Source organism: Musca autumnalis, unplaced genomic scaffold, assembly GCF_047663935.1.
Source record: "Musca autumnalis isolate F117 unplaced genomic scaffold, ASM4766393v1 scaffold_3, whole genome shotgun sequence".
Lineage (NCBI taxonomy): Eukaryota > Metazoa > Arthropoda > Insecta > Diptera > Muscidae > Musca > Musca autumnalis.
Window position 1 is genome coordinate 120429232 of NW_027411866.1, and position 27003 is coordinate 120456234.

The 27003-nt window shown below is 35.2% G+C and overlaps 1 protein-coding gene across 4 annotated transcripts in view; it reads left to right on the plus strand.

Moving 5' to 3' along the window:
* Positions 1-27003, plus strand: part of Ten-a (Teneurin-a transmembrane protein) — a 1182291-nt gene that overhangs the window by 750182 nt on the left and 405106 nt on the right. For 2 of the 4 annotated variants that reach the window (XM_073974237.1, XM_073974238.1), the window contains exon 1: positions 15475-16084. The exons of 1 other annotated variant lie outside the window; for it this stretch is intronic. In XM_073974237.1, the coding sequence (XP_073830338.1) occupies positions 15939-16084 (146 nt within the window). In that variant the 5' untranslated portion in view covers positions 15475-15938. Of the gene's footprint in view, positions 1-15474; positions 16085-27003 lie in introns of those variants that run through there. One more of the 4 variants, XM_073974236.1, reaches the window with a different exon arrangement.

The window sequence follows — 27003 nt, forward strand, 5'->3', positions numbered from 1 at the left end:
CTGGCCTATGCAAGTTCATCATCCACAAACGCCTCTATTCTCATTCCAAACTAATAGAATTTTGTTGACCCTTCTAATTCCTATTGCCATTTTTGTTGTTGTTCTTCTTTTATCAATTCAACTAATTTTATTTCTCGAACTCGTACCACACCTTTACTACCATTTTATCCACTTCCACACTTGCTATCGACCGCCATTCCTCTGACGGTTAATCAATGTTATTAAACCGTGCCTTTACTTTTTCCAAGAAATCTTGGTAACTATGTATGTTTTTTGCCTAGTCAGTTGAACGGCAATGCCTGTTTGCCATGAACCTGTTTAGCCAGACAAATCCCCCGGCAATGGCTTTTCATAAGCCATATGCTTTAGCCGAACAATTCTAATACTAAAGCCTTTTAAAACTCTTCCTCATAGAGTTAAGAAGTTGAAGACGACGACGATGATGATGATTCCATGTGGAATTGTTGACGTTGTGTTTAACAACAATTGGGTACAGGCGAACGAATGAACCGCCGCCATTATATTGAATGGGGAATTGTGTATTAATACATATAAGCCACTTGAAACTCGATGTGGTGTGTGTCTCGTTTTTTTTTTCAACTTTAACTTTAGGCTTTTGCAATTACAATTATTACATTTGTGGCTTAGTTGGTAACGTTGGTGTTGTTTTGTTCCTCTTTTTTCTTCTTATTCTTTCTACGAATTTTTGTATCAAATGAAGCGTTATAAAGGATAATGCTAAACGAAATAACAATCCTTTCAAATCTCTTCAGCAATTGAATGAATGAGCGTGTGTATGTATCTACATAGGTTTGTTTGGTAATGGTGTTAAAGGTTGATATTCCAGACAGCAATTGTATGGCTTCTATGCCTAAAGGGAAAAGGGCGTTCACCAGATTCGATTAACAGATTTTTTTCCTACATTGTAACAAGTGTTTTCCTCAATATATGTAGGTACATGGGATGTTTTATGTATGTAGCTTTAGAGCAGTTTTGCTTGCAGTTTTTTCTTTATCATATTGATAATTTGTTAGTTTGGAAATCAAACTTCTCTCACCAACAAATCATCATTTGCAGCTGAAAGGTTTTTAGCCTTTAGTTATGTGGTTTATAAGCTTCCATATACATCTCTATTATGAAATCAATAAGGAAATACTATCATGATTTCTATAGACAGCATCCATCATCATTCAAAAATGATGGCAAAAGCTCATGTTTAAGCATCATCATCATTGTATGTACATACATGACGCCATCTCATTGATGATCCCACTAATAGGAAAACCCATCAAATTGGTTTTGTGTGGCATAATCAAACGCTGGGCTAGATCATGACTAGACAGTTTTTTGCCTTCCTTCATTTTTTGAGTTTTCATCAAACATTTGATTTCATTTTTCAATTTTTTGTGGTTGTTAGGATTTTACCACACACCTTGAGGGATTACCACTCACTACACACATCATTGTGATGCAATGGGTGTGATGAGATGGGGTTTATTATGTTTTTGATGTAAAGCGATATCATGACCAGGTATTTTTTTTCATTATAAAAAAATAATAATGAAGAATTTTTCATGTTTTTAATATTTGTGTGAAATTGCAATTAATTGATTGTTTTTGTTTTCTGTTGCTCTTATTTCTTGTTAACACCCAACATTGAGTTTACAAAAAAACGTTTAATAATTGAAATCCATAGATCCTAACATATTATTAATTAACTTAAAAATTATCTCCAACATGACATAGGCAACTTTTTGTTGCCTGTAATGAATTTAGGATTTTTTTATTTTGATAATTTATGTTAATTATGTATGTATGTTTTTTATGGGCCAGACTTTAACATATAAAATATTATTACAGAAAAATTAATTACCAGTCTAAACAATGAAGTAGACTTCATTAATCTTTGTTGAAGGTTGTTAGGGTTTGGAAATTTAATATCAAAATATTGGGTTTATATCGAAATAAATGTGACACTTTTAAAGAGTATTGTGGCTTTAGGCTGTGCTAAGCGATTCGTGGGAATGGTTTGCTTAAGTTAATGGTACAGTATTTTGTGGCGTGAGAAATATTATTGAAAGAAAACAGAAACAAGTAAAAAGCGTTAAATTCGGCCGAACCGAACTTTTTATACCCTCCACCATGAAATACATATTAGTTAATTTTCCTTCCTGTCCACAATTTTTAATAGAGATACTTTGTGACCACAGAAACCCAAATGCCTATATATAATATAATTGTTCCACAATCAGAGGTCCGCAAAATGCATATAAAAGGCACACTCTATTGCCTTTTCCCAAAAGCGAATAGTGCAGTGCCTTGCATATAAAAAATATGAATGTGCAAAAAGCAGATTCACCCCAAAAAATGATTCACTGCTTTAGTGCATGCTTGCTTGCTTTTACATTTGTATTCACACGATTCGCAAATGCTGTATGCACAATACTGCATACCACCACACAGTATCGTACCATCTTCTGTTTGAATAAATGAATACATTTGCCAAATTTCGCTTTTTCTTTGAGTTTCTTTAATAATAGGATAAACTAGTAATTGTTTTTATTGTCTCAACATTAATTTTTTATGTTTATTAACATGTAAATTTGAACAGAAATATCTACTGCTTTTTGTAATGCAACGTGCTTTTTCGAAGGCAGCGTGCAAAAAAAAAGGCAACGAGCTCTTGTAGTGTGTTGTGTGTGTGCAATTGGCACACACTCATGAAAGTAAAGGCAAAGCAAGCAATAGCATTAAACAGAGATGGCAATAGCAAGCAATGAAAAAAGCACGAAATCGCGAATATGCATTAAAAGCGAGTGGCATTTTGCGGACCTCTGTTCCACAAGCATCCACAGGCGGGACAAGGGAGACTTCTCTCATATCAATGAGTGCACCTCGATTCATATAATGATATGGAACCTACAGTTTATCGCTGAGTCCGAACGGCGTGTCCTAAGACACCACTTGTAGAGAAGCTTTACAGGGCTGAAATACTCAGGAAATATCGTCAACAGTACTGAGGGGTATTTTGACACCGTTGAAAATTTGGTGTTGCCTTGCAGGGCAATCGAACCCACGACCTTCTGGGTGTACATACAATTGTACCACGGCGGCGTAAATAAAGTCAAAAAATGTATCAAACAATTTCTTCAATCGGGCTCCACCTTTATATGAGGGCCATGTCAAAGTGTGGAGAAATTTTGTGACCACTGGGAACCTCAAATGTCAAATTACAGATAGTTCAGTCTACACATGTAGCTAAACTCCTGATAATTGGCAATTTTTGGTGAAGATGTTTTGTGACCAAATGTCAAATAACAGGTAGTTCGGTCAAAAAGTATTTAAATTTCTCAAAGTACCTAAAATCAGAAGGTACCGTTATATGGGGGTTATACCAAAACATGGAACTGTATAGACAAATTTCAGTATAGAGGGGTTGTGAACGCAAGGAACCTCAGATGGCAAATTACGTCAAGTTTGTTTAAAAATGTTAGCTAAAATCCTCAAAATAAGGAAAATCGGGAGGTACCTTTGTAAGGTGGCTATACCAAAACATGGACCTATGTATAAAATTTTTTGTTTAATAGTTTTGTGACAATTGAGAGCCTCAAAAGTCAAATTGCAGGTACTTCTGTCAAGAAATGTAGATAAAATCCTCAAAATACCGAAAATCGGTCGTTACCGTTATATGGGGGCTATACCAAAACATGGACCTATGTTGACAGTTTTTGCTGAAGACAATTTGTAACCTCTGCGAACATCAGCAGTCAAATTACGGGTAGTTCGGTCAAAAAATGTTGCTAATACCCTCAACACAACGAAAATCGGGAGGTACCGTTATACGAGGGCTATTCCGAAACCTGGAGCTATGTTTACGATTTATGGTGGAGATGTTTTGTGACCGCTGGCAATCTCAAATAATTAATTACAGGTAGTTCGGCTAAATCGAACTTGACCTGCCTATGAAAAAAAGACACTCGAGTGCAATTATTGCGGACGCTAGAGCTATTGAAACAGACGGACATGGCTGTATAGACTCAGAATTTTATACTAATCAAGAATATATATAATTTATGTTGTCGCAAATGATTTTTTAATGCGTTAAAAACGAAAAAAAAACTTAATATACCCTCCATACTATGGTGGAGGGTATAAGAAAGGTGGTCCATCACATAGCTGCCTACAATTTCTTGAAAATTGTCCTTTTTAGTCCTTCAATTTTAATTTTTCTATAAGAATACCTATTTTCTATACATATTTGTATTTCCAAATCTAAGTCATTAAAAAAACATTATATGCCTTCATGATTTTGGGAATTCGCTTGTCCACCAAAAAACATGGGGCTGTGACTGCTATTAATAACGGCAACATAGACGGTATAATCAACATTACATAACTATTTTATGTGGTTGTATATGCGCGTGTGTGTGACTTTATTCCAGTAACTACTAATTCTCGGGATTGCCACTTTTTTGTAGACAGGTTACAACATTATATTCTTGTGTATGCAGTGGCTAAAGGTTACATTAAAGGTTGACGACTATGTGACATAGAAGCCACTGACACTGCAGCCACAGTGATTCTTGGTGGAGCGTGTGTTACTTGTTATGCGGAGACGGGTAAGATGCAAACGTGAGTGTGTCAGCATAGAAACTCAATGTCAGTGTGAATCACTGATGGTAAGCTGCCACACATACACACGCGCCATAAAAAATTTCAACAGTGTGCAGGAGAATTGTTGCAAGAAATAATTTATTATATCATTCGAATTTTTTGCTGTTTGACTGTGTGTGTGGTTTTGTTAATTTTGTTATATCACCGCAAACATTTTTAAGTCACATGAGCCGAACAACCCATTACAAAGTTATATAAACAATATACTTTCTGCATTACCAGTAAGCCAAAAAGGCCCTTCTAAAAATTTTACAAGGCAAAACTAATTACTTTACTCCTTCCTAAGTAATGAATACGATAGCACAAATTGCCTATGTCCGACGACAACTACGAGGGTTTTGTGTTCAACGTTCAACGTAGGCAAACATTTTTTTTCATGGCAAAATTTCGGAAACTATGTTGTGCACATCTAAGCTTCACAAAAACCTTAGTAGTGTGTTTTGCTACAAATCAGAAGTTCGCATGTTCAAATCTAGCAAAGGAGAAACTAAAAAGTGGAGCGCTTTGAAATTGAAAAAACCTCAACCTCACCTCAACTGTGTTAAAAGAGAACATATGTTTTTTGGCATATTTCTATAACCTCCACCATATCATGGGGGGTATATTAAGTTTGTTGTTCTGTTTGGAACACATCGAACTAATCATTTGCTACCATATAAAGTATATATATTCTTGATCAGGATAAAATTCTAAGACGATCTAGCCATGTTCGTCCGTAATAATCACTCTACCGTCCACAATAATTGAGATAGAACGCTGCACCCCAGTGTCTTTTCCATAGGCAGGTCAAGTTCGAAGATGGGTTATATAGGTTCACGTTTTGGTATAGTCACCATATAACGGTACCACCGGATTTTGGGGATTTTAGCTAAATTTTTTAACCGAACTACCTGCAATTTGACATTTGAGGTTCTCAGTAGCCCCGACTCTTCCCGAAATTTAATATAGGGTCATGTTTTGGTATAGTCCCCATATAACGGTACAGCCCGTTTTAAGGTATTTTTGGGATTTTAGCTACAATTTGTGTCCGAACTAGCTGAAACATTTGAAGTTCTCAGTGGTCCCAAAACTTCTCCAACCTCTCCCTATATAACTGTACCTCGGTATTTTGAGGACTTAAGCTTCAATTTTTAACCGAATTAACTTGACATTTGAGGTTTTCAGTAGTCCCGAAACTTCTTCACAAAAATCGTCCATGTTTTGGTATAGCCTCCGCATAACAATACACTCTGACTTTCGGTATTTTGATCATTTTAGCTACAATTTTTGACTGAACTGAAATTTTGCATTTGAGGTTCTTAGTAGTCCCGAGACTTGTTCACAAAAAATCGTCCACATAGGCCAATTTTTAGGCATCGCCCCTATAGAACTGTACCTCGCAATTTTCGGTATTTTGAGGATTTTAGCTACAATTTTTAATTGAACACGCTGTAATTTGTCATTTGAAGTTCTTAGAGTTTCCGAAACTACTCCTCCAAAAATCGTCCATATAAAGGTACCAACAGATTGAAGAATTTTTAGATACATTTTTGAGGATTTTACCTACATTTTTTGAACGAACTACTTGTAATTTGACATTTAGGACTCTCAGTAGACACAAAATTTCTCCACCGAAAATTGTCAACATTGGTCCATGTTTTGGTATAGCCCTCATATAATGGTACCTCCCGATTTTAGATGTATTGAGGATTTTAGATACATTTTTGAAACGAACTACTTGTAATTTGACATTTGAGATTCCCAGTGCACACAAAACGTCTCCACTGAAAATGTTTAACATAGGTCAATGTTATGGTATAGCCCCCATATTACAATACCTTCCGATTTTAGGTGTTTTGTGGAGTTTTGCTGCGTTTTTTTACCGAACTATCTGTAATTTGGCCTCTGAGGTCCTCAGTGGTAACAAAACTTTTTCACCGAAAATGTCAATACAGCTCCATATTTTGTTATAGTCCCCATGTAACCTTCGGTATTTCGAGGATTTTTGCTACGGTTACATCACTTCTCTACCAAAAACTCATAACATAGCTCCATATCTTAATATAGCCACCATATAACTGTACCTCCCGATTTTTTGTAATTTTGTTGTTGTTGTTTTTGCTATCCTTTGAGTTCGGCCGGACGGAACTTTTTATACCCTCCTCCATAAATTATTCTGAACTAAAATGGACTATAGGTTTTAGGCGGATATATTTTATGACCAAGGATACACCAAATAGAAAACGTACCCAATAATATTTTCAATCGGGCGGCACCTTTATATGGGGTCTATATCAAAGTGTGGACCTATATTGATCATTTTTGGTGGAGAAGTTTTGTGTCTACTGGTACAGATAGTTCGGTCAACAAATGCATCTAAACTCCTCAAACGCCTAAAATCGGAAGGTACCGCCAAATAGAGGCTATTGCAAAATTTTTAGTGGAGATGTTTCGTGACAGCAGTGAACCTCAAATGGCAAAGTACAGATAATCCGTTAAAAAAATTTGGGTAAAATCCTCAAAATACCAAAAATCGGGAGGTACCGTTATATGGGAGATGTAAAAAACGTGGAGTTTTGTTGACAATTTTCTGTAGAGATGTTTTGTGACAGTAGGTAACCTCAAATATTAAATTAAAGCTAACTCGGTTAAAAATTGAAGCTAAAATCCTCCAAATACCGAAAATCGGGAGATACTGTCATATAGGTGCAAGACCAAAACATGGCACTTTCGTAACAGAAAGAAAGTTAACTATTAAATATAAGTTCAGAACATTTCATGGTGGAGGGCATAAAAAATTCGTCCCGGGCGAACTTAAAGGTTTTTTTTACTTTTACTTGGTCTTCCGATTAGAGAAAGTTGTTACATACCAAAATTCCATGAAAAATCGTTGATGTATCAAAATCACAGCAAATTAAAATCCACATTAAAGCCCCTTTTATTTCCCCAAGAAAATTTAAATATCATAAGTCCATCATACTATAATGCATATGTTAATGATATATGTAAATGAGCTGGTTTATGACACTTCTGAGAATATTAATCACAATTATTACAATATTAATCTCAATCTCAGACAGACAACTATAACAAAAAATGTATAAATATGTATGTATATTAATCTATCCCAACCAGTTAGACACTTAAAACTGTCACATTGTATTGTGATTTCACATTAATAAAAACACAAACAAGCAAATATGTCAGAATAATTTATAACAAAACAAAAATGTTTGCCCAACGGGTTTTCATTTGTTGAAATCTAATATCAAAACAATTGACAGCATTTATTTTAATATGAATTATTATCATATATTTTTAATGGAAATTATATACCAAGTATGTTCCACTGGGCAACATTCATTCAGTCCGCCATTCATTCATTAACCCCAAATAAACGTTAAGCCACTCATAAATAATGCACTTGATATGGGGCGGTGTCTTACATTTCATTCTCTCCTGCCTTATAGTAGGCTAAGTCATTGTATCTTTGTGTTTGCTTGCTACTTTCGCCCCTCTAGATATGGATTATTGAAAATGTATGTAAATATGTGTTTAAATTTAGCTATCTGTTAATCCATCTTAGTAAACGGACTAGGTGGTGTTTTCAAAAGCCTACGCATAAACTTTTTTGTAGATGAATAATAGGTAAACATAAATAATAACTTTAAGAAAACTTCACTTCACATTGTCAGTTTTTAAGACAGCATAATGAGTGATTTCTTTGGGGCAGATACCAACATACTTTGTTGGATAAGATAAATGATCAGAGATAAGCCATGCAGGTTGAGAGTAGAGTTGGGCATTTCTGGTATTCCAAAGTAATAGTATGGGGTTTTTGGGGATAACAAGTGTTATGATTTGGAATCTTATTTTTGAGGGAAGGGGTGCATGAACAATAATTTTTAAAGTATATTATTACAAATTAAAAGTACGAGAAATGTATTAATAAACTTCTATTTGACCATATGAATATATGTTTTCGAATAAGTATTTTTTTAGAGACCAATATGCAATATATGGACCTATGCAAAACTTTTCTACAAGTGGTGTCGTAATATACGCAGTTCGGACTCGGCGATAAACACTAGGTCCCATATCATTGAGGGTGCACTCATTGATATGAGAGAAGTCTCCCTTGTCCCGTCTGGGATGTTTGTAGAACAATTATTATGGACCCATGTGTGTCTGCTGCATACTTTTAGGAAAAAACGCCAGCTGTGAGTTTTACGGTAAACTATAAAAAACAATAAATTCTTTATTTTTGGTTACATCAGTTATATTTTGCAATAGTTTTGAGCCATATTTGTTCAATTTGAACTAAAGCAACATGATGGATCATCGAGACCAAGCTACGAAATTCACCACTCGAGACTTCCTAGCAAACAAATACATTTTTAGAGGCGGCAAAGTTGAAAAATTTGTTGGCGTCTTCGATGAAATGTATTTCATTTATTAATTCATACCTATGAGGGCTTATAATGACCCATAATATTTGTTGAATTGCATGTCATCATTGATATTTATAATTAGCTACAATTAGCGTTACAAAATCTCTTCTAGTTAAGCTCGCTTATATTTTGAAACAAATTTGTTGGTTTCATTCATTATAAATAGTTGTAGAAAATGTAGCAATCAAAGTTCATCATCAACTCTAATCAGATATAATTATTTTTAATATAAAAAAGTCGAAACTCAAATGTTAATCAAACGAGATCATATAAATGAGATTAGATTAAAATCACAGTAGGAGGCAAAGGTAACAAGGTGATGAAGATAATGATAACGCAAATATAATTATTAGGAAAACATTTATAAAAATAAGGTTAGCTTTGTTGCTAAGGGGGAATAAATACAAATCGTACAAAATTCAAAAATTCTGTAAATCTTTATATATAAAACTCAATTGTCGTTTGTTGGTAATTGAATCAGTTGAAAACGGCTGGAGCGATTTGGATAATATTTTGTGGAAATGTTGGTCATAGTCCAGTTTACGTTTTTATGCAAAGAAAAATTGGCCACGCCCACTTTTCCGCCCACTTTTATAAATATGTTATATCTACGAAACTACTCAATAGATTTTTCTGAAATTTTCAGGGAACGTAGAGCGATGGCCCCCTGTTGAAATAGGCTACACATTTGGTTGAATTTCGGATCGGGCGGGGTACCTCCCCTATGCCCTATTTTTGTAAAAATGCAATATTTGCAACAATTACAAATGTATCGCTTTGAAAATTAATTTCCGAGTCAATGGCGATTGTGTCTCCGACCTTTCGTGCTTATTTGGGGCATTAAGACTGGACAACGCCCACTTTTTTAAATATATTATATCTACGAAACTGCTAAATCGATTTTCCTGAAACTTTCAGCGAATGTACAGGGTTGGTCCCCGATAAAAATAGGCTACATATTTTTTGACTTTCGGATCGGGCGGGTACTTCCCCTATGCCCTATTTTTGTAAAAATGCAATATTTGCAACAAATACGAATGTATCGGTTTCGGAATTTATTTGCGAGTCAATGGCGATTGTGTCTCCAACCTTACGTACTTATTTTGGGACTTAAGATCCGACCACGCTCATTTTCTAATTAGGTTATATCTACAAAACTACTGAAAGGATTTTCAAGGAAATCGCGATTTGTATAAACTTTAAAATCTTTAAAAATAAAAATCAAATGTCGTTCGTTGGTCATGGCATCAGCTGAGAACGGCTGGACCGATTTCGATATTTTTTTATGCAAAGAAAATCTACGCCCACTTTTTTCAATTTTAAATTTTAATCATTTCTACAAAAACTACAGAACCGATTTTCCTGAAATTACCAGGGAATGTACAAGTTTGCCCCCGCTTAAAATAGGCTACAAATTCTGTTGAATTTATTGAATTCCAGAGGGAGCGGGGTACCTCCCCTATGTGATATTTTTAAAAAACTCTATATTTGCAAAAATTATGCATGTATCGAATTAAAAATTTACGGATTAATATACAATCTAGGTACTTCTTTGTCATAACTCCAATACTACTGAAGGGATTTCCATAAAATTTGCGACAAAAGCTCAATGTTTGCCGTTGTTATGTATATATTATGAATTTCGGAAGAGGTGGGGTAGCTTCCCCATGCCTTTCTGTTAAACGCTATATATAAGCCAAATGTATGATTATATCGGTTTCAGCATACATTTTGGTAGGCAATGAAGTTGTGTGCACCCTAGGTACATATTTGGAGCCATGATACCGGACCTACTTTTTTTAATATGTTATATCTTGAAAACTGATGACCACGCCCACTCTTTTCAAAACATTATTTTTCCAAAACTACAGAACCTAATATTCAGAAAATGTTCAGGAATGTCCCGTGGTCCAAAATGCTATATATTTGTAGACGAATTTCGGGGCCTATTATTTTATAATCGCTATATTTGCTAAACTTATGAGTGCATCGGGTTGCAAATTAGTTTTCGAGACAACGGTGGTTGCGCCCCCGATCAAGAAAAACTATATATTTACAAATTTACTTGAATGGTGAGGTTCAACGGTCCATCAGCCATGAAAAGCTAAAACATATAAGTATCAATAAGCGGGAGAATTCGATTTAACCACTTTTTAACCTTTAAAATTATATCGCTTTAGGATAAAGACAGGGACATGGACGATAATAAATCCTAAAAAGCATAAATTGGCGAAAAAATCCGACAAAGTCCGTAAGAGAAAAGAAAGGTTACAGACAAAAAATCCCTCTCGGTTTGACAATAGACAAGAAGTGAGGTAGAAAATACCTATTTTTGAATTTTCAAGCATAAAGTCGATAAAAAGTTGTCATTAAAACTCATTACGACGGGCCAGCAACGCGGACCGGGGTCTGCTAGTAGATTATAAATTATTCTGAACTAAAATGAACTAATAAGTTTTATTTGGATTTATTTTATAACTAAGGATACACAAAATAGAAAACGTACCCAATAATGTCTTCAATCGGGCTGCACCTTTATATCGGGCCTATATCAAAGTGAGGAGAAGTTTTGTGACTACTGGAACATATAGTTCGGTCAAGAAATGCACTTAAACTCCTCAAAACGCCTAAAATATGGAGGTACCGCTAAATGGGGCCTGTATCAAAGTACGGAACTAGGTTGACAATTTTTAGTGTATATCTTTCGTGACTTCACATGGCAAAGTACAGATAATTCGTTAAAACAAATTTAGCTAAAATCCTCAAAATACCAAAAATCGTTATATGTTGACAATTTTCAGTGAAGATGTTTTGTGACAGCAGGGAACTTCAAATGTTAAATTAAAGCTAAATTGGTTAAAAATTGGAGCTAAAATCCTCAAAGTACCGAAAATCGGGAGATACTGTCATATAGGAGATATAACAAGACATGGACCTATGTGGTAAATTTTTTGTGCTGAAGGAATCTCAAATATTAAATTGCAGCTTGTTCGACTAAAAAAATTTAGCTAAACTCCCTAAAATACCGAAAATCGGGAGGTACCTTTTACGCGGGCTGTACCAAAACATGGACCTATGTTGAACATTTTTTGTGCAGAAGTTGTATAACCTCTGGGAATCTCAAAATTAATATTGTAGACAGTTCAGTCTTAAAATTTGTGGGTAAAATCCTCAAAATACCGATGTTCCGTAATATGGGGGCAATACCAAAACTTGGACCTATGTTGACAATTTTCTGTGGAGTAGTTTCGTGTCCACTGAGGGCCTCAAAATTCAAATTGCAGCTGGTTCGGCTAAAAATTAAAGCTAAAATCCTCAAAATTCCGAAAATCGGGATGTACTTTTATGTGGGGGCTATCATGTCTGCAAGTAAACTCAAATGGCAAGTTTAGTTAAAATTTGTACCTAAAATCCTCAAAATACCGAAAATGGGAGATACTGTTGTATGGGGACAATACCAAAACGTGGACCGATGTAGACCACCTTCGAACTTGACCTAACTATGGACACTCGACTACAAAAATAAAGCAATTACAACAGACGGACATTATTTTCTGCTTCTGTAGACCCTTTCTGAAAGAAACGTGCTTCTATAGACCATTTCTGAAAGAAAGGGTGCTTCTATATATCATTTCTGAAAGAAAGGTTGTTTCTATAAACCCTTTCTGAAAGAAATATGCTTCTATATACCATTTCTGAAAGGTTGCTTCTATATACCCTTTCGGAAAGAAGGGCTGCTTATATAGACCCTATCTGAGAGAAAGGGTGCTTCTATAGACCATTTCTGAAAGAAAGGGTGCTTCTATATACCATTTCTGAAAGAATGGTTGCTTCTATAAACGCTTTTTGGAAGAAATATGCTTCTATAAACGCTTTCTGGAAGAAATATGCTTCTATAGAACATTTCTGAGAGAAAGGGTGCTTCTATAGACCATTTCTGAAAGAAAGGGTGCTTCTATAGACCCTTTCTGAAAGATATGGTGCTTCTGTAGACCCAATTTGAAAGAAAGGGCGCTTCTATAGACCCTCTCTGAAAGAAACGGTGCTTCTATAGACCCCTTCTGAAAGAAAAAGTGCTTCTATAGACTCTTTCTGAAAGAAATGGTGTTCCTATAGACCCTTTCTAAAAGAAAGGGTGCTTCTATAGACCCTTTCTCAATGAAAGGGTGCTTCTATAGACCCTTTCTGAATGAAAGGGTGCTTCTATAGACCCTTTCTGAATGAAAGGGTGCTTCAATAGACCCTTTCTGAAAGGAAGGGTGCATCTATATACCATTTCTGAAAGAAAGATTGCTTCTATATACCCTTTCTGAAAGAAGGGCTACTTCTATAGACCCTTTCTGAAAGGAAGGGTGCATCTATATACCATTTCTGAAAGAAAGATTGCTTCTATATACCCTTTCTGAAAGAAGGGCTACTTCTATAGACCCTTTCTAATAGAAGGGGTACTTCTATAGACCTTTTCTGAAAGAAAGGGTGCTTCTATAGACCATTTCTGAAAGAAAGGATGCTTCTATAGACCTTTTCTGGAAGAAAGGGTGCTTCTATAGACCCTTTCTGAAAGAAAGTGTGCTTCTATAGACCCTTTCTGAAAAAAGAAGCGTCTCTAGACCTTTCCTGAAAGAAAGTGTGCTTCTAGAGACCCTTTCTGAAAGAAAGGGTGCTTCTATGGACCCCTTCTGAAAGAAAGGGTGCTTCTACAGACCCTTTCTGAAAGAAAGTGTGCTTCTATAGACCCTTTCTGAAAAAAGGAGCTTCTTTAGACCTTTCCTGAAAGAAAGTGTGCTTCTAGAGACCCTTTCTTAAAGAAAGGGTGCTTCTATGGACCCCTTCTCAAAGAAAGGGTGCTTCTACAGACCCTTTCTGAAAGAAAGTGTGCTTCTATGGACCCCTTCTTAAAGAAAGGGTTCTTCTACAGACCCTTTCTGAAAGAAAGTGTGCTTCTATAGACCCTTTCTGAAAAAAGGAGCTTCTTTAGACCTTTCCTGAAAGAAAGTGTGCTTCTAGAGACCCTTTCTGAAAGAAAGGGTGCTTCTATGGACCCCTTCTCAAAGAAAGGGTGCTTCTACAGACCCTTTCTGAAAGAAAGTGTGCTTCTATGGACCCCTTCTGAAAGAAAGGGTGCTTCTACAGACCCTTTCTGAAAGAAAGTGTGCTTCTATGGACCCCTTCTGAAAGAAAGGGTGCTTCTACAGACCCTTTCTGAAATATAGACCCTTTCTGTAAGAAAGGGTACCTTTCTGAAAAAAGGAGCTTCTTTAGACCTTTCCTGAAAGAATGTGTGCTTCTAGAGACCCTTTCTAAAAGAAAGGTTGCTTCTATGGACCCTTTCTGTAAGAAAGTGTGCTTCTATAGACCCTATCTGAAAGAAAGTGAGCTTCTATAGTCTCTTTCTGAAAGAAAGGGTGCTTCTACAGACCCTTTCTGAAAGAAAGTGTGCTTCTATAGACCCTTTCTGTAAGAAAGTGTGCTTCTGTAGACCCTATCTGAAAGAAAGTGAGTTTCTATAGTCTCTTTCTGAAAGAAAGTGTGCTTCTATAGACCCTTTCTGAATGTAAGGGGGCTTCTATAGACCCTTTCTGAATGTAAGGCTGCTTCTATAGACCCTTTCTGAATGTAAGGGTGCTTCTATAGACCCTTTCTGAATGTAAGGGTGCTTCTATAGAAAAAAATCCATACAATTATTTTTAATAAAAAATGTGCATTATTTTTTTACTTTACCAACCAAAGGAGTTTTTAGTCCGTATTCCGAATAATTATTTAGTTTAAGATTTAAATGAAAAATTATTTTATACGAAATTTTCTAATTGCAATTTTCCTCTTTTTACGTTTCTCCTTGCAGGTATGTATTTGGTTGAAGCACACACACACAAGCAAATCTAAAATGGAAACTAGTGAAAAGTGTTTTGTTTGAAAACTATTTTTCTATTCTCTATGAAAATAGTTGAAAGCCACACAAAATGACACAGCAGTTACTACGGAATAACGATTTTAAATATTAATTAATTGGCAACACATACAGAAATACATCGTCTGTATTTTGTAAAAGAAAACGAACTAAAATAGAGACAGAGAGAACTGCAACGAGCCCAACGAATGTGTATTGCAATTTTTTTAATTAATTGTTAAGCACATTTTGCGCTTTATACAGCGCAAAAATGTTGCACTATTTTCAATGCACAGGAAAAACAAACAATCCATTTTTCCATACGAAACAACCTCACTACGACACATGAATAAATAATACGAGAAACAAAATATTTAAACAATTTCGACGGCGACTACGACGACAAAAACTATACGAAGAGAACGAGAGAGAGATTTATAGTCATTAATATTAATAATAAGCCGCAAGTCTTTAAAAAAACACACACACAACGCGTGGCGCATAGCAGCCAGCCAGTTGTTGTTATTAAGTGTTTCTACTCAATAGCAACCAAAAAAAATTATAATAATAGCAAGAGGAGTGAAAAAAGAACAATAATTACTTTTTATTGTATTTACACATGCAATAAACAGCAACCATAATAAACAACAACGCCACAAACATTGGCGCGCTTTAAAAACAAACAATATACACATGTTTTGTTTTCGGAATCCTGCATATTTATCTTTTAAACATATGAAATACAATTCTGAAACATAAAACAATAAGAACAACAACAAACCAAAGAGAAAACAACAAACAAAAAATACCAATCAAATAACAAGCTTATACCACTCACTATATAAGCAAAGAAAAAACAGCAAAATTGCATTGCAGTAGTCTGGTCTGTTGCTGCTGGCCACTTTTCCCTATTCATATAACGAAAATTTAACAAAAACAATTCCAACATGACTATGAAATCAATGAAATATTCCGATTGTGATACAATTATGGATGGTTATAATCCAGTACCACCACCATTACCGCGTCGCGTACCGCCAGTGCGTAATATATACGCTGAACCATTTGCCCATGAGCCCAATCATTCCAGCAGGTAAAATTCACTTTTTTGTTTCACAATTATCCTTTAAGTATATATGTATGTATATATGTATGTATTTTCATGAAAGTATGTATTGTTTTTGTATAGCTTTTATATTATCATATTTATTGTTGTTGTTATTGCCATCAACCAATTTATATTAATTATTTTTAATGTATTGCATTTATAATAGTGTTGATGTTGGCATTTAACCAAAGTGCCTGGGCCTTTTTTATTCAGGTTTACATTCAATAATTGTTAAGTACCAGCAATTATGGTGGAGATATTAGGGTGGAACTGAAGGCATGAATGTTAAAACATGGAATAAATAAGATTTTAAGATCGTTTTTCTTCGGGAGAAATTTGTCAGATGTTCTTGAAACCGAACTTGTAATAGCCTCCACAGCAATAATTTGAAATTGTTATTTGTATTCCCATATTAGAGCAAAGATCAATGTTTGCGATATTTCAAATAAATTAAGCTTTTATGACTTAAGAGGCTGTCTATAACATCTACCGAAATGAGTTAAAATAAGCAAGATTGGCGGTTAGTTCGGTCCCTCCACCACGAGTTGTATTGAAATAAAACTGAACAATTATAGCACATTTTTATTGAGGCCACAACCTTCAAAATACCGAAATTTGGGATGTACCGTTCTATGGCGGTTATATGAAGGCATTGACTAATACCGACAAATTTAGAGGGGAAAGTTAAATACCCCAATGATGACCTAATACCAAATTTCAGCCATTTCGGTGAAGTATTGAAGCCACAACCTTCAAAATACCGAAAATCGGGAGATACACTTCAATGGGGCAGTATGAAGTCGTGAACCTATACCTACAAATGGGGGTTCTATTAAGGCGTGGACCTGTACCGACACATTTCCGGGAGAAAGTTTTATACCACCAACGAATGTTAAATACCAAATTTCAGCCATTTCGGAGGAATATTGAGGCCACAACCTTCGAAATGCTTCTATGGGGCAATATGAAGGCGTGAACCTTTACTTACAAATTTCAGGTGGAAAGTTTTGTACTCTCAACGAAGACTAAATACTAAATGTCAGCCATTTCGATGGATTATTTTGGCCATAACCTTCACAATACCGAAAATTGGGAGGTACCGTTCTATGAGGACTAGATAACGGCGTGGACCTGTACCGAAACATTTTTGGGAGAAAATTTTATACCACCAACGAATACCAAATTTCAGCCATTTCGGAGAAATATTGAGGACAAATTCTTCGAAATACTTAAAATCAATGGAAAAAATTCCGGGGAAAGGTTTTATTCCCCAAACGAAGACTAAGCACCAAATTTCAGCCATTTCGGTAAAACCTTCAAATCGGGTGGTACAGTTTTGTGGGGCCTATATCAAAACGTGGACCGATATAGCCCAGTTGCAATGCCAAACATCCTAGGAGTAATCGAAACTTCTATACCAAATTACAAAGCTCTGTCTTAAAAATTGCGAAATCTACTTAGAATTTTACCCTGATCAGAGACCCTATAAAGTATATATATTACATTATAGGGTTCCCGATGAATATTTCGATGTGTTACAAACGGAATGACAAATTTAATTATATCCTCCATATTATGGTGTAGGGTATGATTACAATTTAGCATCCTTCTACCCCGGGTTGTAGTAAAAATCCTCAAGACACCGAAAGTCGGGAGATACCGTTATATGTAGGCTATACCAAAACATGGACCTACGTTGACAATTTTCGTGGAGAAGTTTTGTGATCACTGCGAACCTCAAATGTCCAATTATCTTCAATTCGGTTAAAAATTTAGCTAAAATTAAAAAAAAAACTAAAATCGGGAGGTACCGTTATATGGGGGCTATAACAAAACGTGGACCTATATTGACAATTTTGTTGGAGAAGTTTTATAACCACTGGGAACCTCAAAAGTCAAATTACGGGTAGTTTGGTCGAAAAATGTAGTCAATGTCTTCAAAATACCTAAAATCCGGAGGTACCGTTAAATAGGATGTTTTCCAAAACATAGACTTATGTTAACAATTTTTGGTGGAGAAGAGTTGAGGTCACTGGGAACCTCAAGTGTAAAATTACAGGTATTTAATATCTTCAAAATACCTAAAATTGGGAGGTATCGTTATATGGGTACCACATGGAAATATAGATCTAGATTAAAAATTTTCAGTGAAGAAGTTTTGTGGCCACTGGATCATAGGTAGTTCTGTCAAAGAAGGCAGCTAAAATCCTGAAAATTCCGAAAATCGGGAGGTACCATTATATGGGTGCTATACCAAAATATGGACCTGTATAGACACTTTTAGGTGGAGACGTGTTGTGGCCACTAAGAACGTCAAATGTCAAATTACAGTTAGATTGATTAAAAATTGTAGCTATATATAATTTATAAGGTCGCAAATGATTAGTTCATGCGCTTTAAACGGCAAAACAAACTTAAAATAAAGGGTGTTTTTTTAAGCCCGGTAGAACTTGAAATTGTAAAAAATAACACAAAAAATTAAATTGTAATCAAATTTTTTTTTTATTCGAAAGATCAATACGTGACATTAACATTTGGAAATGATTTCGGGTATATGGGCACGGCGGCTGTTCTTGACGAAGTGCATTCTGGACGTCCAATTTTTGGCCACTTTTTCGAGCACTGCTGGCCGTATGTCACGAATAACACGAACAATGCTGGCCTCCAAGGTATCAATTGTTGCTGGTTTATCAGCATAAACCAGTGACTTCACGTAGCCCCACAGGAAATAATCGAGAGGTGTCAAATCGCACGACCTTGGAGGCCAATTGACAGGTCCACTTCTCGAAATCAACTTATCGCCAAATTTTGATTTCAATAAGTCGATGGTTGCGTTCGCCCTATGGCACGTAGCGCCATCCTGTTGAAACTACATCTCCTCCGGATCAATGTCATCCATATTTTCAAACAAAAAATCATTGATCATGGTGCGGTAACGATCTCCATTGACCGTAACGCGAGCTCCGGCCTCATTTTTGAAGAAATAAAGTCCGATGATGCCACCAGCATGAAAACCGCACCATACGGTGCATTTTTCTGGATGTAATGGAGTCTGTAGGGTCTCTTGTGGATTGGTCTCACTCCATATGCGGCAATTTTGCTTATTAACAAACCCGTTAAGCCAAAAATGCGCCTCATCGCTGAACACAATTTTGCGATAAAACAACGGGTCGAATCGACGACTGATTTTCAAAGTAAATTTGGATAATTTCGTAGCGTTGTTCAAGCGTGAGTCTATTCATGATGATTTGTCAGAGTATACTGAAACAAATAAAAAAAGTTTCATCAAAATTTAATTTTTGGTGTTACTTTATAAAATTTAAAGTTCTATCTAGCTTAAAAAAACACCCTTTACCATTCATAGGGTATATAAATGATAAAACTTCTGATCCTTTAGGAACTTTACTCTTATCAGCAGACATCTTATGACTGTGCAATTAAATAACTTGCTATAAAATGGAAGGACCATAACATCAGCCAAAATGTACGCCCCCGACCAGATGTTTATAATTAACACTATATTTAAATGTAATCATATTTATTCTCCAACAAAAACAACACACAAAAATTAACATTTCAAAATAAAATTTACATAAATTTTATTAATCTTGTTACCGCTTTGTTCTACTGTTATTGCCCCTAAAACAAACGTCATTACCCCGAAAATAAAATAAAACAAAAACAATGAAACAAATACAACAACGCTAATTTGCTATATTACTTTTTGAGCTCGTTATCCTTGTCTGGATAACATACCCGCATATACATACAAATAAAAATATTATTATAATTTTATGGGTATTTTGCTTTTGCAAGACGACTCTTATTAGTTATGTTTACATGCGTGTGTGTGTGCGTGAGTTGGAGAAAAGAAACATTAAAAAATCCTTTTGTTTAAAAAAACACATATTCTTGTTGTAAACACGTGTCCCTACCGACACAACATCACATGCCATGGGCAACGAGAGTTCTTTAAAAAAAATCCTGGGGTTACCGTTAATTTTTTGTCATTGACTTTAAAGGGTAAATATACCCCTAAAAATTTATAAAAAAGTCGCAGCCATGCAGCTCCTAACTCCACTCCAGGTGCTCAATTTTTTTAACAGCATTTGCAGTTCAACTGGCTCGTGTTCCAAATTTTTAAAAGGGGTTGAAATTGACAAAGAAAATATACATACTTTAAAATGTTAAACGTTGTGTTTGTGAGTTGTACAATTTTTTTGCCATTAATATTAGTGAAAAATAAAAAAAGAGACAAAGCCGTTTAACTTTGTCAAGTGCTTTATCGTTAATGCAATGAGTATTTGAACTCTTAAGGACTCTCAATTCTTTCTTTATATGGCTTCCTTTCAATATTGAAGTTGGTGGCCGTTCGTGGTTTGTAACTGTAGGTCATTGCATGTTTAAATCCTTTTCGCTCGAAACTCGAAATCCTTAACATAACTTGTTAGCATAAATTTCAATTTCCATTTCGTTTTGTGGTTTTAGTAACAACAATGGTTGAAGGTTCATATTACAGATGCCCCGTTGTTTTTGGCATGTGAAACGAGTTAAACCTCACATCACATTTTCAGCTTGTCAACACAGATCTCTTGTTTCAAGATTTTTATCTTATAACAGTTTTTTGTTGTCCATATTATTGTGAAACAAATGTAAAGCTGCAACTTCATTTTGACACTAATAAAATTGAAAGGGAAGGATTATAGGTATTGTATTAAACACAATGTCGTATATCAATCACGTGGAAAGGAAACACATGGCACGATAAGCTAACTATTTCAAGGAGTTTAAAGCTGCAAGTTTGGATTGCAGTAGTTAACTAGGAAAACGGTGTTATATTTTGTATAGCATAAGAAGTGCAATTTTAGGTGGCAATCAAAATATCTTTAGAATAAAAACTCAAATTTCGTCATGAAAAATTTGCCAAACGAATGATGTTAATCTTGCCCAGTATATGACCCAGAAAAAAAACCTATAGTTTTAAAGATACATACAATTAGTCAACCAAATTATTGCAAACAATGAATTTGTAACACTGTGAACCATTGTCAACTAAATAATTGCAAAATTAATGAATGCGCAATAAAATCGTGGGATTTTTCCCACGAGGTTTTGCAATTAAGGATTCTTATGACATTTATGGTAGGTGGACATGTAGATCCATAATTTTTGGTCATCAATTAATTGTTGCGTATTTAACATAGACGGTATACTATTCAGAAAAAGAGAAAGCCAGGTAAACGGATTTCGGAAAATATGCTACAGTTGGTCCAATCCAATTATAATAATGGCAAATCCGCCAGAGAAATCGCTAATATCACCTTTCATAAGGTGAGAACTGTATACAACTTTCCACCTGAAATTTCTAGGTATAGGTCCACATCTTCATATTGCCCCCATAGAACAGTACCACCCGATTTTCGGTATTTGAAAGTTGTGGCATAAATATTCCACCGAAATGGCTGAAATTTGGTACTAAGTCTTTGTTGATGGTATACAACTTTCCCCCAGAAATTTCTCCGTACAGGGACACGCCTTCATATACACCCACAAGTTCGGTACCTCCCGATATTCAGTATATTGAAGGTTGTCACCAACGCCCCACCGAAATGGCTGAAATTTGTTATTATGGTTTCTTTGGAGGTAAAAACCTTTCCGACTGAAATTCATCGGTATAGATCCCCGTTTCGTTATAGCCTTCATAGAACTGTACCTTCCGATTTTCGTAGTTCTGAAGGTTGTGACGTCAATATCCCAACGAAATGACTGAAATTTGTTGTTTAGTCTTACATGGGGCTATAAAATATTCCACAAGAGAATTATCAGTATAGGTCCACGTCTTCCTCACGCGCACCTTTTGATTTTCGATACATTTTAGGTTTAGCCACTTTATCTTGCCGAAATATAGGAAATTTGGTATTTAGTCTTCTTTCAGTCTAGAAATTATCCTCCAGAAATTTTTCAGTATAGATCGACGTTTTGCTATAGCCCCCATAGATTGGTACCTCCCGAATTTCGGTATTTTTAAGGTTAGTTACATTGTTTTATCGAAATTGAATCTTGGTCTTTAGTCTTCTTCATAAACGAAAGGAAACTAATTGTTCCATTGTAATCAATACAACACGTGGTGGAGGGTATAACAAGTTCGGCCAGATCGAATTTAATACCGTTCTTACTTGTTTTTTTATTTTTTGCTAGGAGAAGGGAAAACTTCCTGAGATATGGGACTCAAAATGACCCCATTTTAACGTCTTTGTAACAATTTTATTCTATGCAGACAGACTCCCTGTTTATGATACGTGCTGCACAAATGCCAAAAAATGCAGGCCTTTTTACCGACGAAAATCATATTTATTTGGAGGAGCCTTGTCTTAGCGCATTTAGCTTAACCGTTCCTTTATAGTTTTTTGTACAGCCACAGGCTTAGGGTATATCTAGGACTTCAAAGCTGTCTGATAGTTTTTTAATTGTTTCTATAGAAACAAGTAAAAAAGTATCAGTCGGATTTGCCGACAGAGATATGCCCTCAGCCTTTGTGAATTGAAACTTTCATCTACGGGCAGATCGAAAGTATTTAGGGTCTTTTCAGAATTTTGTGGCCCTTTTTGGAGATTTGAACTTGCCGACAAAAATGAGGATTAGAATTTAAAAGCTTTGCGGAAATAATTAATGGACCGACATAGTCCATTATGGAAGTGGATCTTATTTTAGAGTCATATATTTTTGATATATATCGCGTCCCCTAGTCATTTGAGTGGGTCATGGTATAACTATTGGACCAGTATGTCAGGAATCATGGACTTGTCCACGGAAAACATAAGATCGCTGTTAACAGGACCACATCGAACAGCATCGGTACACATTACCAAAGGATCTTCGAACATACCCTAAACTGCACTTAGACACAAATGGTGAAGTTTTGTGGGGGAGGCGCCATAAGGAGAAGACCTATATGGACCATTTTGAAAGTTAATCTAAATTTGAACAAAATATTAGTAGATCCAAAATTTGGACCAAATTGTTTGCCCCGTTCAAGGGATATCATGCATACCATTTTAGTGACATTTTTACATATTGGGGGAAATACTGGAAGTTGTGGACGGGTGTTGCCCATCTTCGAACGGAAACTAAGTTTGGTCAATATAACGAAGGTAAATTTTTGGACCAAATCGGCTGATCAGTTCGAGAGTTATCGTGCTCTTCGAACCTGATCTATAACTTCAAGAGTTATCGTGCGCACAATTTTTCCGAACATTTTGAACTTTTGTGGAGGAGGTACCTTATCTTCGAGCTTAAACTTCGGACAAAATATTATGAAGGCCAAATTTTGGACCGAATTGGCAGATCCGTTCGAGAGTTATCTTGCGCTCCAACCACTACACATGGTGTCACAGGGGTTTCTTGCACATTTCAGGTTATTTTCTCAGGAAATATGGACTTGCCCCTGAAACTTGTTTTATCGTAATGAAGGCAGCGAATACAAGTTACCACAACAAAAATCAAAACAATACGAGAGCAGGTCCTAAACTGAACTTTTCCGAAATTTTGTGTGTGAGGTATTCGAAGGTGTGCACCGATTGAGTCCATATTAGAACCTCATATATATCTGGTAGAAGTTTCAGGATGTGCAAAGTATGGTCCACATCGGTTACTACCTTCAAGATTAACATTTTCGCACTTTTGTGGATGAGGCACCGGAAGAAGTGGACAAATATAACCTATCTTCGAACTTAAACTAAGTTTGGACAAAATATTTCGAAAGCCAAAATTTGGACCGAATCGGTTGATCCGTTGAATAGTTATTGTGCGCTCCAGCCAGCCAGACACAGAGACGGACGGACATGGCTAAATCAACTCCAAATTACCGTATGAACGCATAAATGCAGAGGGTATAAAAATAAATTAATGAACTTGGTCATGTCGCCAACAGCATGATCCCCTGATGCGCATTTGATAGAACGGCACATAATCTGAAAGGTTTTGAATGGCTCAAAGAGGTACTTGTCTATTTTAATTGTTAATCTTCGATTACTTAATGTTATACTTCAAATTCGTATTAATTTTACAAGTAAGCCATTCTCAAAGCTCTCAAAGGCGGTATTGCAATCAAGGAATAACATATTTTTTAAGGGCTTTTAATTCTTCTATTTTTTACTAAACTGTGGGACCACTTATTTTTCCAGGTGTTTAAAATAAAAGAAATGGGTTAAGTAGGTTAATGTTTCCCTAATGTTTCGCTGATAAAATACTCTGTTGCCCGCAAGAAAAGAACACCAGTAATATAATTTTTCAAACAAATTATTCTTCTGTAATAAAATTTTCAATTACACATTCGGCTATCAAATCTTACTATCGAATATAGTAATTATGTTCTGGTCTATTACCCACAAATTAAATTGCTTCTAGAAGACGTCTAGGAACACTTGAAATGGCCACTTCATGCCTATCATAGCCTAAAAACTTCAAATCTTAAGTGTTTGGGATTTTAGGGTGTAAAAAATAACTTTGGAAAATTTAAATCTCCATTCTGTTCCTTTGTTTTTTTGGTGCAAACAATTTAATATTTATCTGAATTTCGATCAAAAATTTATGATTTTTGAAATCAATTAAACAAATATTTTACGCTTCATTTCAGTATTAAAATAATTATTATTCATCAGAAGATGAAGAAGAGTGACAAGTGGAAGTGTGTTGTGGCCTTAATTTTGTTGCTTCTATCAAATTTTGTGTATTTTCCCCCAAAATTCAATCCCCACTTATTTTTAATAAATACCAATTGAACGGTAATGTGAGCATTTGTATTGATTATTATATCTGAATAAGTGTTCATACATAAGTACGAGTATGTATGTTTTTTGTGTTCTTTCTTAAGAACACTTCTTATGTCTGTATGTTTTGCTATATTTGCCTTTGTCAATTTAACAACTCATGTGCATTGTTGAAAATAAGTTCGTTCATATAATATAAAGACGTCATTGTTGATGTTGATGATTGGGTTCATTGTATTCAATGGTTCTCTTTTCGTTTTCTCAAAATATTTATTGTTTTTATAGGTTTTTTTTTCTTCATTTCATTTTTGGCATATTCTTTGAACCATTGCCGCTCACTCACTCCATTCGGTTGACTTTGTTCAATTCATTCAAGTGGAAATTTATATGTTTACCCAATTGTTGTAATATGAAGGAACGACTGGCTGATTGACGGAATGAACGAATGAATTCCATGACATGCCAATTAATGTTTGCTTGCCATCATCTAAAGTCGCCGGACCACATACATATGTAAATAAAAGAAGAAGCGTATTTTATTGATTGTTTATAATTGCAGATAATGTAAATATTGTTGAAATTGCACTATATTTAAGTGGAAAAAATTAGGAAAATTTTAAATACTATAACAATAATCATTAGGCATACAAAATAGGTGTGTATCCTTTGGAGTTAAGAAATCTCTGCCCAACTAATGAGCTACATAGGTCGTTAGCCGTAATCGAAAAACATAATGATGTGATTTTTTTCTTTGTGAGGTGTGTACTTTTCTTTGCAAAATTCGTTGATCATTCGGCTTGGAAGATGCTTTTCCGTAACTAAAGTACCTGATTAGTCTCTTGGCTTAGTGTAAGTGACTGCATAGTACGAGTATGGAGGTTATATTAAGTTTGTATTCTGTTTGTCACACATCGAACTAATTATTGCAACCATATAAAGTATATATATTCTTGATCAGGATAAAATTCTAAGACGATCTAGCCATGTCCATATATCCCTTCGTATGTTGTAATTATTCTAGCGCCCGCACTATAAAGTGTATATATTCCTGATCAGGATAAAATTCTAATACAACACTGTGCAACATTTTTGAACCAATCGCGTGCAAACAACTTCTATCCAGAATATTATGAAAGTAGAGGACCAATAGGCAAAAACCATATTTGGGTTTTGTTTTCTTAGATCGGGTTCGGTTTTCATGGCCTCATCTAAACATGGTTAAAAATCGAATTTTTAAAACAAATCGGGGCTGTATCTCTGAAACCAATACGAATCTTGTTTTGACATCTGCAGCAAACTTGTATATAAGAGCAAGACGAAAATATTTGGAGGAATAATGAACTCGAAAAATTGCATTTATTGTCTCAAATTTTATAATATATCTAAAAATTTTATAATTTGTGTATATTTCGCAGCGTATCTCCCAAAATGTTAAATTCTTCTTAATGTTACCTTTTGGAAAAATATTCTCTGGAATGTAATACACAACTCTTCAGAACATTATATTGTTGTAAAATGCCTCTTTCGCCTTGTTCATAGCAAATTTTTCAACAACAATTTGGTAAATATTTCAATAATGCATTGAAATCCCCAACATAAGAATAAGCAGCCCGTGTGAACATTGTTTGAAATAAGTTTTGTAAAAGGTATGTTATGAAATACCCCTTAAACAACGTGAAATAACCATTTTAGAGTTCCAGAATGTTCTGAAGAATTCATGGTCACATTATTTGGAAATTTTTTAGAATGGTTACTTGTTTCAACTTCCAACAGTTTAGTTGTTACTGACCAGAATTTCAGAAATTATGTAAACTTTTCTATATTTAAACGAGTTTGATGCGCTAGATGCAGTTTTCCTACTTCATCTGTTTGACACATAAGTTCTACTACTTTAGGGCGACAATATTGCTGAAGACTGCAAAGCAAAATTCTTATAAATTTCGGAGATAAAGGTCCGATCACAGGAAAAAAGGCTCATTTTAGGTCGGTTTAGATTAGACCATAAAATCTTAACCCAATCTAAGAAGACAAAACCCAATTAAGGTTTTTGTAGTCTCAATGTGTACTTTCAGAAAATGCACATTAGAAGTTGTTTGCATTTCCGGTGTTGCACAGTGCAATCTAGCCATGTCTATA